Source organism: Rhinopithecus bieti, unplaced genomic scaffold (genome assembly GCF_001698545.2).
Source record: "Rhinopithecus bieti isolate Rb0 unplaced genomic scaffold, ASM169854v2 scaffold_21201, whole genome shotgun sequence".
In the NCBI taxonomy this organism is placed as follows: Eukaryota; Metazoa; Chordata; class Mammalia; order Primates; family Cercopithecidae; genus Rhinopithecus; species Rhinopithecus bieti.
The window spans coordinates 792,309-807,562 of record NW_016810610.1 but is presented as its reverse complement, the minus strand read 5'-3'; the positions used below and the strand labels follow the sequence as shown (position 1 = coordinate 807,562).

Sequence of the window (15,254 nt, the reverse complement as noted above, 5' to 3'; positions counted from 1 at the left end):
TTTTGAGATTGAATTTCGCTCTTGTTGCCCAGGCTGGAGTGTAGTGGCGTGATCTCAGCTCACTGCAACCTCCGCCTTCCAGTTTCAAGGGATTCTCCTGCCTTAGCATCCCAAGTAGCTGGGATTACAGGTGCCCGCCACCACGCTCAGCTAATTTTTGTATTTTTAGTAGAGATAGGGTTTCACCATGTTGGACAGGCTAGTCTCGAACTCCTGACCTCGTGATCTGCCCGTCTCGGCTTCTCAAAGTGCTGGGATTACAGGGGCTCTTTTTTATTAACTAGACAAGATTCCTTCAAAGTTTTTGGTGATGTACTTTCAAAGCAAGCCCTCCCAAATAATGGGGTGATGATTCCCACTGGAGGCTACCTTCCCAGTGACCTGAGGCTAACTGTATCTCTTGCATTTGGGGCAGGGTAGCAAGAATGGTGAAGGACTTGAAACCCTACTAGGGGTCTAGGATGGTGCCTTGCTTTGTAGCTGTCATCCTATTCAAGCTGCTCTTATTTGTTGGCAGGTCACATAAATTCACATGCCAAGGATCCGGTCATGTGTGCTGAATAACATGCGCTAATATGTGTATTTTCTTCTTTCCTCCCAATGGTCAAAATCCAATTTTTATGCAAATGCTTTAGTCAGAACATTCTTATTTTTAACAAGTATAAGATTTCTACTTTAATAGGAAGAGTTGGAATCACTATTATAAATTGCACTGAATTTCTGTGATGCAGAAGTGGTTTATATCATTCTTACGTATTAAGACTCACTTAAGAGCTTAAAGAGGTTTATTCCAAATCTCCCAAGGATTGGCAAAAGCCACAGAAACCACGGCAAACTTCTAGTTCACTTCCTAATGTCCCAGGAAAGAGATGGGAGTAGAGTTTCCTTGCTTGGTGCCCACAGTTCATAATGCATCAACTTAAAATGTGCATTAACTGACCTACTCGATATTATTTTCCAGAAGAAATGGTGCAACTGGCCACTATTTTCATTTTGGGGTAAGTAGGTTCTCTATGGATTCTGACAGGTCAGACAAGACCTTGTAAATTTCCCACACTTTCTTCAAATCTCTCCTTAGGTGTCATATTTGAGAGACGCCTTCTCTGCCCCATATAAATGCAGCTCTTTTATTCTGCTTTAATTTTATTCCTACTTTAATCTTTTTCACATATTAAATATTTTTGTGTATGCAAAGGAATTTCTGGGTCACATGGCAGTTCTATTTTTTGGGTTTTTTTTTTTTTTTTTTTTTTTGAGATGGTCTAGCTTTGTCACACAGGCTGGAGTGCAGTGGTGCAATCTCAGCTCACTGAAATCTCAACCTTCACCTCCCAGGCTCAAGCCATCCTCCCATCTCAGCCTCCCAAGCTCCCAAGTAACTGAGACTATAGACATGTACTATCAAATCCAGCTACTTTTTGCATTTTTTGTAGAGACGGGATTTCATCATGTTGCCCAGGTTGTTTTTAAATGAGGCTCAAGCAATCCTCCCACCTCAGCCTCCCAAAGTGCTGGGATTACAGGCATGAGCCACCACACCTGGCCTATTCTTAATTTCTTTAGGAACCTCCATGCTGTTTTCCATAATGTCTACATTAATAATCTACATTCCCACCAACAGTGTTCAAGGGCTCCCTTTTCTCCACACCTAGGCTGATGCTCGTCATATCCTGTCTTTTTTATAACAGTTATCTTAACAGGTATGAGTTGGTATCTTATGATTGTTTTGATTTGCATTTCTCTGATGACTGATAATATTGAGTACCTTTTCATGTACTTGTTGGCCATTTTAATGTCATCTTTGGAGAAATATCTATTCAAGTAGATAGATGATTCTCATTTCCAGCTAACAGGTTTCTCAAAAAGGAAGGCACCTGCCTGAACTACCTCTGGACTACATAGGTATTCATGTCAGCGGGTCACCGGGGCACTTACTGCTGGAGAAGGTAGTTTCTTTCGGACTGGATGACATCGGCTGTGCACAGAGTTGACAAAGGCAGTCTCTCCCATTGAATGTGACTCGGTCTCCGGGTGGAAACGGGCGCCTGGAGGCAGAAAGACATCGCCCTCAAGGTTATTGCAGCAATTTCATTCCTTTTCCTTACTCCTTCTGCTTGCTGCCCTCCGGTGCCCATTTATTTCTTGGAGAAGCAGCAGCCAACATGTCTGAAATGCAGTCATAACCAACCCAGCCAGCTGGAGATAGTCCAAACAAATAAATGTGCCTCATTTTGAGAAGAAAGGGGAATGTACTAGTTCTAAGGGCAACCAGGTAGTAAAATGGAATGATTTACCTCCATTCATTAGTGAAGGGATGTTCCAGCAAGTCATCTAGCAGGGCACACAGAACAGTAAGTTTCCAAATGGAAAGTCCTTCATGAAAAAATATTTTAAATACCATGAATTCCCAGTGAAGCTTAAGGCCCTGCCCCAGGAGATCTGGCTACCAGTCAAGCAGTAAGCAGTAGGTCTTTCAGTTCCCTGGGCCCGTGCCTAGACCTCTGTGATGATTATGCAGAATTAGACTTTGTGCTGGACCATCTACATGGGTGAACTGAATGTTTCATGGTGCTGGAGACCCAGTCTCTTATAAACTGGGAGAAATGGGACAGGCTGTAAATATCTGTTTAAGAATTCATATTAGCTTCTTTTCAGAAAGACAATTTCTCTTCATAGTAGATATTCATCAATAGCAGCATATTTTGCAAAAATATTGCCTTCTGCATGTAGATGATCAGTTTCTTCTCCCAGGTCACCAAGCAGACAGCCTTTTAAAAAAGTCATCAATGACTTTTTTAAAGACATCAATGACATCAGTTTTAATGACATCAGTTTTAAAGACATCAACGACAGTTTCCATGCCCACGCACTTGCCCTTGGCCCATGTGGCAATAATCTTCATCAATGTGATTTTTCAAATGTGTGATGCTGTCAATTAGGAAATGTGAAACTCACAAGCTGAACATCACTGCAAATCTGAGTCAGAAGCAAATACTTAAGAGCAAGTACCAGCTTTTTGACATTCGTTTTTATTTCCATGGCTGTTACATTCCCTTTAAGTTGCCCCTCGGTAGCCTAACAATTGGCAATTAACTGTAATAAACAACATATAGGTAAATTTGAACTTAACCCCACAAATGTGGCTGGCTCCAGTCATCATGGAGAGTTTTAGATTCTTACACCCTTACATTTTAGAAGTCCCAAGGAGAGGTGGTGTCCTCTCCACTTGTGGTGCTGTGTCACTTTCTACAGTACAGTGTAGGCTTGGAGAGGTGAAGTGACGTGCCTGGATTGACCAACTAGGGGGATCAAGCCATAGGCAGGTGCAGATGGCATCCACCAACTTAGAACTTGCTTTATTTTTAAGAATCAAAAATCACTCTCTGCTGGATGCCAGTAGCCCTATTGCTTTACACTCATTAGCTAAACCTGAACAAGTCTTTAATCTGTTCTGTAAGGAGGGAGTCAGGAAGTTAAGGATCCACTCAACATAACATGCACAGGTTCTTTGGCCTCCAACCAGGCCAGGAGTGGACCTGGACACAATGTTTAAATAGGCCCTCGTGCTCCGTGACTGACCCTGAGAATAAGTGCCCTTTACCTGTTGCATGCCCAGAGGCACCTCGCTTACCCCACCCAAGCCCAAGCCTTCCTTTCCACCCAAGCTTATTTTTTTAGACCCGAGTCCCACATGGATCCTCTAAGGGACAAGCCAGAGTCCGATTCTCAATTTGGGCTGGGCCTTCTGAAGTGTGGGTTTTGTTGTTTTGTAATGGCCCTTTTCAGGAATTTCCTCCCTCCCTATATCCTCCACCCATACTGGATAACTTCCTTCTTTTATTTGCATGAATGTTTATAATAGAAAGAGGCCTGGATTTAGAGTTAGAAAACCTGAGTTCTATCATTAACTTGGGAATGTCCCTTAAACTGTGAGCCTCAAAGTCACTCATAAACAGAGATATTAACTCCTCGTTCCCTTCAAAGAATTGCTAAGAGGGTGAAATTAACTTCTGTATGAATATAACTTCTCAGCTAAAAAGGAGGCCCCCAATTCAGGCAGAATCATTGTCATTGAGCAGCAGTAGAGGCAGTAGTAGTAAGTGCTCCTTTGCTGGCTCACATGTCCAGGGACAGGGAGATAGTTAATAAATCTTTGTCTATCATTATATCAGCTTCAAAGCAATGACCTCTCAGGGTCAGCATCAGAAGGGTTCTTAGAGTTTACTGGGAACAGGGCCTTTCAACCTGGCTGAGTGACATCATACATGAGAACCCTCCAGAAACTACTAAATTAGCATGCAGGTTTTGGGGGAAAAATAAGCTAAACATTGATCTTTTTAGAGAGACTCCCACCTCTAGTCCACTCCCACCCATCCAGGAGATTCCAGTGATGAGCGAGGCTTGAAAAATCGCTCGCATCTAGTTCACAGCTTCTCATTCTAAGGCGGAGGCAATTGTCTTGAAAAAGCTAAATCACACAGGTCTCAATTCAACCTGTGAAGTAAGACTAGGACTTGGAGCTCCATGCCAGCCTGGGACTCTTAACCAGGCTGTGTGCCACAGCCTGAAAAGGTAAAAATCAGGGCAGAACTTTGCTTTTCATTAAATACAGAAAAATATTCAGTTCATTCATCCAGAATTTTAAATTATGATTTTAAAAAAGGAAATGGAGAAATGAGCTAATACATAGCTATAAAGTTATTTAAATAATTTTATTATGAATGTTTTGTGTCTTATTATGATTTATTTATCAGTATTATCTTGTTAATTAATTATACAATATTGAATCTTCCATTCTAGAGCTTACATTTCTCTGGCTTAGAAACATAAAATGCTGAAAAACCGGCAACATGTCTCCTCTGAACTGGGGTTTTTAGAAGGCATAGCAAATAGATCACCACTTGAAAAGGCACTGGATTGCAAAACTGCCAATTTAGAATTGATCAATAAAGCAGCTGACCCTTGGTGGTGAGTCTCCTAGTTATAGGAATCAAACCTATCTTAAGTTTTATAACATGCAGACCTCAAAACACAAAAACCACAAAAAGCCCCACATTTTCCTATTCACACTTCACCTAGTTTTCTTCTGTTATATCTGATCATTTTATTTTATTATTACTTTTTTACTTTTTTGAGATGGAGTCTTGCTCTGTCACCCAAATGAAGCACAGTGGCACGATCTCGGCTCACTGCAACCTCCGCCTCCTGGGTTCAAGCAATTCTCCTGCCTCAGCCTCCCAAGCAGCTGAGATTACAGGCACCAGCCACCTCGCCTGGCTAATTTTTTTTGTAGTTTTAGTAGAGACAGGGTTTCACCATGTTGACCAGGCTGGTCTCAAACTCCTGACCTCAGGTGATCCACCTGCCTCGGCCTCCCAAAGTGCTGGGATTATTAAGGTGAGCCACCACGCCCAGCCTGACTAATCATTTTAATCAAGCCGGTTTGCACAGTTAAGATACAACCTTGGTAGATGACACATATGTAGAGAGCAGGGGTTGGCAAATATTTGCCCCCAAAGATGAGATCGTAAATTTTTTAAGACTTTGTGGACCATATGGTCTCTGTCACAACGACTCAACTCTGCTGTTGCAGTGCGGAAGCAGCTATAGGCCACACACAACAAGTGGGAGTGGCTGCATTCCAATAGAACTTTATCCACAAAAATAGGTATTGGGCCTAATTCAGCCCATGGGACACAGTTTGCCACCCCCTATTATAATGAAAGAGACCATTTTAAACATACACACATGTCCAAGAATTTATACTTCCAAATAAGCTTTATCCTTCTAAGCAGTTATGCCATTTCCCCTTGATGTTTTTATTGCTCCAAAATGTTTTGAGACCCGGAGCTGCTTTCAGAACTAGTTTCAATCTACTAAAAATCAGTCGTATTACTTTGTAGAGGACATCACGCATATGGTTTCCAACTAATCTACTTTTTTACTAGGACTGATAGTACAGTAAGAAAGAAATCTAAGGATAAGACTGTGTGCTACTGAAGACAAAAGGTATATAATCCAAGCTTTAATAGCCCAAACCAGCATTTCTCTGCTGAAGGAAGCTGGAGGCTTTGGAAAGATAGGCTCACTTACTTGCAGATGGTACAAGCAAAGCAATTGGGATGGTAGGTCTTGCCCAGAGCGGTCACCACTTCGCCCTCCACGAACTCCCCACAGCCATGGCAGCGTGTCCCGTACATCCGCTGGTAGTCCAGGGTGCAGAGATACTCTCCGTTCTTTATGAAGAAGCCTCCTTGTGCCAGGTCACAGCCACACACTGTAGAAGACAAGTTCACATCTGGTCATCATCTGCCACACTGCCGGGCAGCTCTGCCTTTGCCTGAGTACTAACTGGTTGCTTACCCTATGATCTCAATGGTTTGGGGCCAGGGAGGGGACTGGTACAAAGAGCTATTTATTATTGGGCTTTGACCCTCCCCTTGGGAGCTATGCAATATCTCATACAAGTAAAATCCACTGGCTAGGTCTCAATAGCTTTTGTGACATGTCTAAAATTCTGAGATAATCAAACAGTCTTTGATAGAAAGATACCCTTGGTTCGGGCTGTCTCAAATATGAGCAAAGGTGTCCCTGGCAGTGTGCTATTTAGGAAAGGTGCCCACTGCCTGCCCACACAACTGCATGGTTTGAGCCAAGATTGTTACGGAGTTGAGTAATAAATTTCCATTATACTAAGGGCAGTAGCTGAAATTTCCAATAGCTATATTTTTTTCACACTCTGGAACTACGTTCCCACTGCTATGAAAAATTCAGACTTTTCATTTTCTCTTTGTGCAGTAAACAGAATAAGCCAATTATTCATATATTATAAGGAGATAAAAAATGAACAGGCAAAAGAGGAAAGACCTGTCATTTGGATGCTTTATGGTGTCTGGATTTTGGCATCTCTTTCCGACTGTGCAGCTGTGGATTAGGGAGATGGTGCAAACAGGCAGTGGGAGCTTGGGCCTGGTCTACGTGTTCAGACAAGACCAGAGCAGGTCACAACAACTTGTCTGCAAATAAAGCCTAAAGCAGTCCCTGACAATAAAGATCTCTTTCTGACAAATGGCTGAGAAGCAACAGCCAAAGTTGGAAATCTCTGACCTTAACCTCGCTTCCTCAAGGTCAGCTGATTCCAATTTATAATTCCTTAGGCAAAGAATCCAGGATTCTTCTTGATTATTTGGTATTCAGTTGGGTTGGGGACAAGGTGAGTTCAATCAGTAAATTGCTTTCCTAAGGACCTGCTCGAATGCTCCCAGGATTCATCTGCTGAGTTCCCATGACTCCTTAATCCATCTAGATGAACTAGAGCTGAGCAACAGTAAGGTTCTGATGAAAGTCACAACCGCCCCCCCCCCACCGTCAGTCAGGACTCTTCACTAACTATAAGCTACGGAAGACATTCAAAGTGACCCGGAACCCACAAACAAGTTTTCCATTGTGGATTCATCGGTCTTTGTTTAGATCAACACTCCACAGCCATGACCTTCTTCTCTACAATTTACAATTAAGTAACCCAAGATTATGGCCTGAGTCCATCACGCCTGAAACTGACCACCCTATAAATACTCCTGTGATCATAGTATCTGGAAAACAGCTCATTCACCACCTGCTGCCTCCTGTCACCTGCCAACCTCTCCTCTGCCCCCACTGTTCTCCCACCGGCTTCTTCCTCCCCAGATAAGTCCTGTGGGTCAGGGGAACCCACGTGTAGACTGGCCTCATTCAGATTGGAAATTCCTTCAACAACAATAGGGAATCTAGGGTAGAGGGTCACAGAACCTTAGAGTGTTTTCTTCAATATCTGTCTACGTGCAGATCTGATTTTTCTACAAGATGGCAAGGTATTTGAGGAGTGAGAGTCTTCCTTTGATTCTTCAGGAAACTAATTGTATCTAATATAAAATAGGAAATACAACGTTTGAAATAAATTGAATCCTCTCTGAAATTTGGCAGGTTCCCACGGATTTCACTCCTCAGTGACATCAAGTTCTAACGACTCAGTTATTTTTCCAAACTTAGGATTTCTCAAAGCCCTGAGAAGTGACAAAACAATGCATTCGGACTACTGGTAATTCCCTAAATTCTCTCCTCCAGTCAACTATGGCTTAAAAACGCAGAGTCTTTATACAAAGATCTGGTGTCAATAGGGTAATCTGGTGACAATACACAAAAATAGATTGAGATCGTTTCAAATCTAATTCTAAACGTTTTAGAATTTCTTCGTATTTATTGCTTTCTTAGGGCACCTCTCTGCAGCCTTTTCCAGATTACATGGTTTTGTGAAATTGACATATAGTATCCTTTATTAATAAAGTCCTAGTTTCTGTGAACATAACATAGCCTTAAAAAATGAATTCTTAACATTATTGAGAGATGCCAAGCTACATTCAAACTGTGCCTATTATGATTTGATTTGCCTTTTCCCTTAAATTCAAAGTAGTGCTCAAGGTGGCTTACCAAACCATACCATTATTTCTGCTGGTGTATACAAGGAAACCAGTGTTTGATGCGACTCCCAGAGGCAGGTGTTCTTAAAGGCATATACAACAAGCAGTGAGAAGGGAAGCCTATGATGCCAGTACCTACAAGATACTTAACATTATTACATTTCCTGAGAATGGACCAGCTGTCACATCATTTCAGACTCTTCCCTCTCTTGCCTCCCCAGGCTTTACTTTCTTGTTCCTCCTCTGTCTACTCCTTCTCAGGCTCAGCAGCCAGGCCCCTAAATGCAGGTCACTCCCATGGATGCCATCTCCTCCCACTAAGATGTAAGGCCTCCCTGGGAACAGATCTCGTCCACTCTCATAGCCTCAACTATGACTTTATGCGAGGGATGCTCAAATCAATGATCTCTCTTGATGATGTCTTCCCCAAGTGTTAGACCCTGATTTGTTTCAATCTACTAAATCTGCCTGTGTGCTGGGCACAGGCAGAACCCACGCCTATCTTAAACCTGGCATTTTCCAAACACACCCTTTCCTCACAGTTTCTCTGCCATCTCCCACAAAACCTTCTGCTATTCTTTTTCTATTCCCTTTCTCATCAAAATGGTAGCTGCATCCAATCTCCAACATCAACATTCTCTGTTTTTGTTTGTTGGTTTTGAGATGGAGTTTCGCTCTTGTTGCCCAGGCTGGAGTGCAATGGCAGAATCTCGACTCTACAACCTCTGCCTCCCCGGTTCAAGCAAGATTCTCCTGCCTCAGCCTCCCGAGTAGCTGGGATTACAGGCATGTACCACCATGCCCGGCTAATTTTGTATTTTTAATAGAGATGGGGTTTCACCATGTTGGTCAGACTGGGGTCGAATTCCTAACCTCAGGTGATCTGCCCACCTTGGCCTCCCAAAGTGCTGGGATTACAGTAATGAGCCACCACGACCAGCCAATATCAACATCTTCAACTGGACCCAAATCCAAATCCAACCCATTTCCCCATTTCCACCAAGGAGGTGTTTTTCTTTCTTTTTTTTTTTTTTTTTACTATGTCACCCAGGCTGGAGTGCAGTGGCACTATCTCTGCTCACTGCAAGGTCTACCTCCCGGGTTCACGCCATTGTCGCCCGGCTAATTTTTTGTATTTTTAGTAGAGACAGGGTTTCACCATGTTAGCCAGGATGGTCTCGATCTCCTGACCTTGTGATCCGCCCGCCTCAGCCTCCCAAAGTGCTGGGATTACAGGCGTGAGCCACTGCGCCTGGCCTTTTGTTTGTTTGCTTGTTTTTTGTTTTTTTGAGATGGAGTTTCACTCTTTATTGCCCAGGCTGGAGTGCAGTGGCACAATCTCGGCTCACTGCAACCTCTGTCTCCTGGGTTCAAGCGATTCTCCGGTCCCAGCCTCCCAAGTAGCTGGGATTACAGGTCCCTGCCACCACGCCTGGCTAATTTTTGTATTTTTAGTAGAGACGGGGTTTCATCATGTTGGCCAGGCTGGTCTCGAATTTCTGATCACAGGTGATCTGCCCATCTTGGCTTCCCAAAGTGCTGTTATTACAGGTGTGAGACACTGCTCCTGACCCAGTGAGGTGTTTCTTTGATCCATTCCCTCCTCTGCCTTCTTGCTATCACTACTCAAAACCTGGCCTACGGCTCTGCTGTAGTAAAACAATTTTTTTTAACAACATTTGTATTGGCAGGAAAAGAAAAACAACAAGAAACAATCTAAACTTTCATTAGTAGAAAAACAGTTGAATAAATTATGCTATGTCCAGTCTATGGAGCTGGTATTAAAAAGAATGAGTTTAGCCCTCTGGATTGTGGATATTGACAGCCCTCTAGGTTGCAGACATTGATCTGTCTGTGATATATTGTTAAGAGAAAAGAACAAATGTCACAGAGTAAACAATTTTAAAATCCCATTTTAGATAAGTCTAGTTATGTTTTATGAACTAGGAAAAGTGAGTTAACATCAACAGAACCATTAAATTGGTTCTCTCAGGAGGGTAAAGAATTATTAATTTTTTCTTCATATACCCATGTGTCAGTCCATTTTGTAATTTTATTTTTAATTGTGACAAAATGCATATAGCAAAAAAATTACCATCTTAATCATTTTTAAATGTACAGGTCAGTGGCATTAGGTAAATTCACATTGTTGTGCAAACATCGCTGCTATCCATCCACAGAACTCTTTTCATCTTGCAAAACTGAAACTCTGTACCCATTAAAATCCCTGTTCCCTCTTCCTCCAGCCCTGGGCAACCCCATTCTACGTTCTATCTCTATGAATTTAACTCCTCTAGGTTCCTCATATAAATAGAAGTTCATCTTTAGTAATAGTAATGTTAAGAAAAATTATCCAAAACTTGTAAACAAGGTAAAGGGAAGAAGGCATGTTCTTTAAATGTCGTACTGGGGCATTATTTCACAGCTCATGCAAGGATTATTTCATTATCCGGGGGGACTAGATCTGTGTTGGACAAGCCCTTTTCTCATGATGAAAGGCCCAGACTTTAGAAGTTAATGTTAACTTTTTTATTCTTGTCCTGTAGAGATCCAGATGACTTCTATCTGGTTTTATCATCATGTTGAACCATGAATCAGTTTTACCTCTAGCGCAGCCATCTTACTGACATTCCTTTCTGAATGTCTTTATAACCCACTCCTTCAATTTTTTTTATATACATATATATGACAAAGTCTTGCTCTGTTGCCCAGCCTGAAGTATAGTGACATGATCATGGCTCACTGCAGCCTTCAACTCCTGGGTGCAAGAAAACCTCCTGCCTCAGCCTCCCAAGTAGCTTAGGACTACAGGCGTGTGCCACCACACCTAGCTAATTTTTAATTTTTTTGTATAGACAGGCTGGTTGCTTGCTATGTTACACAGGCTGGTCTTGAACTCTCAGCCTCAAGTGATCTTCCTGCCTTGGACTCCCAAAGTGCTGGGATTATAGGCATGAATCACTGCACCCAGCCAACCCAGCTTTATTTCTCCTTGGAACCAACTTTAACATCCTGCTGGTTCTGTCATTAATAAGTTGAATAAATATTTGACACATGCTCATTCCAGATTTGTATGAGTCCTATACTATTTGAAAATTATATTTTGACAAAGGCATTACTCTTTTAACCAAAATATCTAAAGGTGAACATTAATTTTTTTTTTTAACAAAAGCTTTGGTTTGTTTGGTATTAACAACTTAGCAAATACTCTTCACTGATGGTACAAAGCAAAATATTCACATCTAAATGATCATAAACAACTCAATTAGTAAGGTCAAACTTCAGTAGGGTATATTTAGATTTTTACTTTGGGTGCTCCATTAGTCTTTAGCTGACAGTTAACATACATCCAGGGAAAAGCATAGATTCCTTTCATTAAAAAATAGGGCTTCTAGTGAAAGAGATTAATTGCTTTCTTCTGATCAATTATTTAAAACATTCCCCACTCAAGGTCCCAACTGAATCCTGCCCTGTTTTGCCATCACCAAAGCCTGGCTACAAAAAGTCCTGTGCCTTGTGGATGCTGTGCTCTGGAATTCATTCTCTAGAAACCACTGAATACGATCAACTACTAAAGAAGAACATGTACATCCAAGAAATTTTATATAAAAGTTGCAAAATTAGTAACAGGCATATTTTAAAAGCTGAAATCGTTTTTAAAAAGTAACAAGAGCTGCCCATGTGGTAAAAATACCATGGAACAGCAGGGGAACAAAGTATGGGGGTGTCCAATAAGGGTGAAAACAGAACAGTATTTTAATGGCATGAACAGGGCTGCAGTAGCAACTATTTCTTCAACCTTCTAAAAACAGTAGTAACATTTTATGCTTCAACAAATTCATTGCAGCAACATTCCATCTGCCTGTCCACTAGTTCATATTGCCAAACATTTAAGAGAATGGGTCATACCTAAAACTCTACCCAGTGGTAGGTTTGGAGGCAAAATGTGAAAGACATTTTCTTCATCCATATCAGTAGATTGAACATCTCTTTCTTGTGCTACTGCTCTCATACAGGTTTTAATCAATTTGTACCAGTAAGAGACAGAGGGATGCTAGGCAAACTTGATCAATGTTTTCAATTCAGTTTTGAGCAACATGAGTATTTTAATTGGGGTGCCAGTAGCCTTGGGTGGGTCCTTTCTTCTCTTTCCTAGGAAAACTCATCCAGCAAGGAGCCCTTCTGAATTTGCTCCATGAAAGTTCTGGGACCTGTCTTACACCCCCCTCATTTCCAGTGATGAGGGCCATGTGCTCTAGATGTATTACTTTACCCTTAGGCCAAAATCCTGTTCCACATACTTCAAAATAATAAGAGTTGTCTAAGACAAACTCACAGCCAATATCATACTGAACAGGCAAAAGCTGGAAGCATTTCCATTAAGAACTGGAACAAGACAAGGATGCCAACTCTCACCACTCCATAGAGCTGGAAGTCCTAGCCAGAACAATTAGGCAAGAGAAAGAAATAAAAGGCATCCAAATAGGAAAAAAAGTCATCAAATGGTCCCTCTTTGCTGATGATATGATTCTATACCTGGGAAACCCTAAAGACTCCACCAAAAGACTCTTAGAACTGATAAATGATTTCAATAAAGTTTCAGGATACAAAATAAATATACAAAAATCAGTAGATTTCTACACACCAAGAAAGTTCAAGCTGAGAACCAAGTCAGGAATGCAATCCCATTTACAATAGCCACACACACAAAAACACCTAGGAATCCATCTAACCAAACAGGTTCAAGATGTATACAAGGAGAACAAAACACTGCTGAAAAATATCACAGATGACACAGCAAACAAAATATACACTCCATGCTCATGGATTGGAAGAATCAAACTTGTTAAAATGGCCATACCGCCCAAAGCAATCTACAGATTCAATGCTATTCTTATGAAACTACCAACATCATTTTTTATAGAATTACAAAAATCTATTCTAAAATTCATATGGAACCAAAAAAGAGCCTGAATAACCAAAGCAATCCTAAGCAAAAGGAACAAAGCTAGAGGCATCACATTATCTGACTTCAAACTATACTACAAGCTTACAGTAACCAAAAGAGCACGGTACTGGTACAAAAACAGACACATAGACCAATGGAACAGAATAGAGAACCCAGAAATAGTTACATACCTACTACCAGCTAATCTTCAACAAAGTAGACAAAAACAAGCAATGGAGGAAAGGACTCACTATTCAATAAACAGTACTGGGATAACTGGCCATCCATATGCAGAATAATGAAACTAGGCCCCTACCTATCACCAGATACAAAAATTAACTCAAGATAGATTAAAGGCTTAAGGGTAAGACCTAAAACTATGAAAATTCTAGAAGAAAACTTAAGAAATACCCTTCTGGACATCGGCCTTGGCAAAGAATTTATGACTAATTCCTTAAAAGCAATTACAACAAAAACAAAAATTGACAAGTGGGATCTAATTAAACTAAAGAGCTTCTGCACAGCAAAAGAAACTATCAACAGAGTAAACAGACAACCTACAGAATGGGAGAAAATATTTGCAAACTGTGCATCCAACAAAAGTCTATTATACAGAATCTATAAGGAACTTAATTCTACCAGCAAAAAAACACAAATAACTCAATTAAAAAGTGGCCAAGAAACATGTCTTCTTAAAAGAAGATACGCAAGAGGCCAACAGACATATGAAAAAAATGCTCACTGTCACTAATCATCAGAGAAATGCGAATCAAAACCACAAGAAGATGCCATATCACATCAGTCCAAACAGCTATTACTAAAAAGTCAAAAAGAAACAACAACAAACAAACAAACAAAACAGATGCTCCAAGGCTGTGGAGAAAAGGGAACACACACACACACACACACACACATATATACTGTTGGTGGGAATGTAAATTTGTTAAGTCATTGTGGAAAGCAGTTTGGAGATTTTCAAAGAACTAAAAATGGAATTGCCATTCAACCCAGCAATACCATCACTGGGGATATAGCCTAAGAAAAATAAAATGTTCCACCAAAAGACACATGTATTCATCTGTTCATTACAGCCCTATTTACAATAGCAAAGACATAGAATCTATCTAAGTGCCTGTCAATGGCAGATTGAATAAGGAAAATGTGGTACATATACACCATGAATACTGTGCAGCTATAAGAGAGTGAAATCATGTCCTCCGCAGCAACATGGATGTACCTGGAGCCCACTATCCTAAGTGAACTAACGCAGAAACAGAAAACCAAATACTGCATGTTCTCACTTATAATTGGGAGCTAAACTTTGGGTACATATGGACATAAAGATGGGAACAATGGACACTGGGGAATACAAGGGTGGGGGAGTAGGCAGGGAAAGGTAGAAAAACTACCTATTGGGTACTATGCTCATTAGCTGGGTGATGGTTTGAATAGGAACCTAACCCTCAGCATCACACAATACATCCATGTAGCAAACCTGCACATGTACCCACTGAATCTAAAATATATGTCAAAATTAAGAAAAAGAAAAGAAAGTCCTGTTCCACTCTGCCTGGGACTACACCATCCCTGCACCTTCCTAGGCTGTCAAGTGCTAGAGCTGGGCTGGAGCAGACGCAGGGTACAGAACTCTCAAGCACTTCACCTCAATTAACACTGCGAATACCAAATGTTTCCCATCCTCTGCCTCTGTCCTCCAACTAATTTTTCGAAAGTTTTATTTCACCCAAGATGTTAGTCTATTCATCAAACCCTATCTTCCCAGAGAATACAAAAGTAGACTATGACACAATGTCTTCTCAAACCACCAAAAATTCCATTACAGTGTGGGA

General features: G+C 41.1%; 1 protein-coding gene across 1 annotated transcript in view; it reads right to left on the bottom strand.

The window, feature by feature from the left end:
- ABLIM1 (actin binding LIM protein 1) overlaps positions 1 to 15,254 on the bottom strand; it is a 234,677-nt gene that overhangs the window by 144,802 nt on the left and 74,621 nt on the right. The window contains 2 exon segments of the mRNA XM_017892465.1: positions 1,936 to 2,045; positions 6,094 to 6,277. Coding sequence (XP_017747954.1) covers positions 1,936 to 2,045; positions 6,094 to 6,277 — 294 coding nt within the window.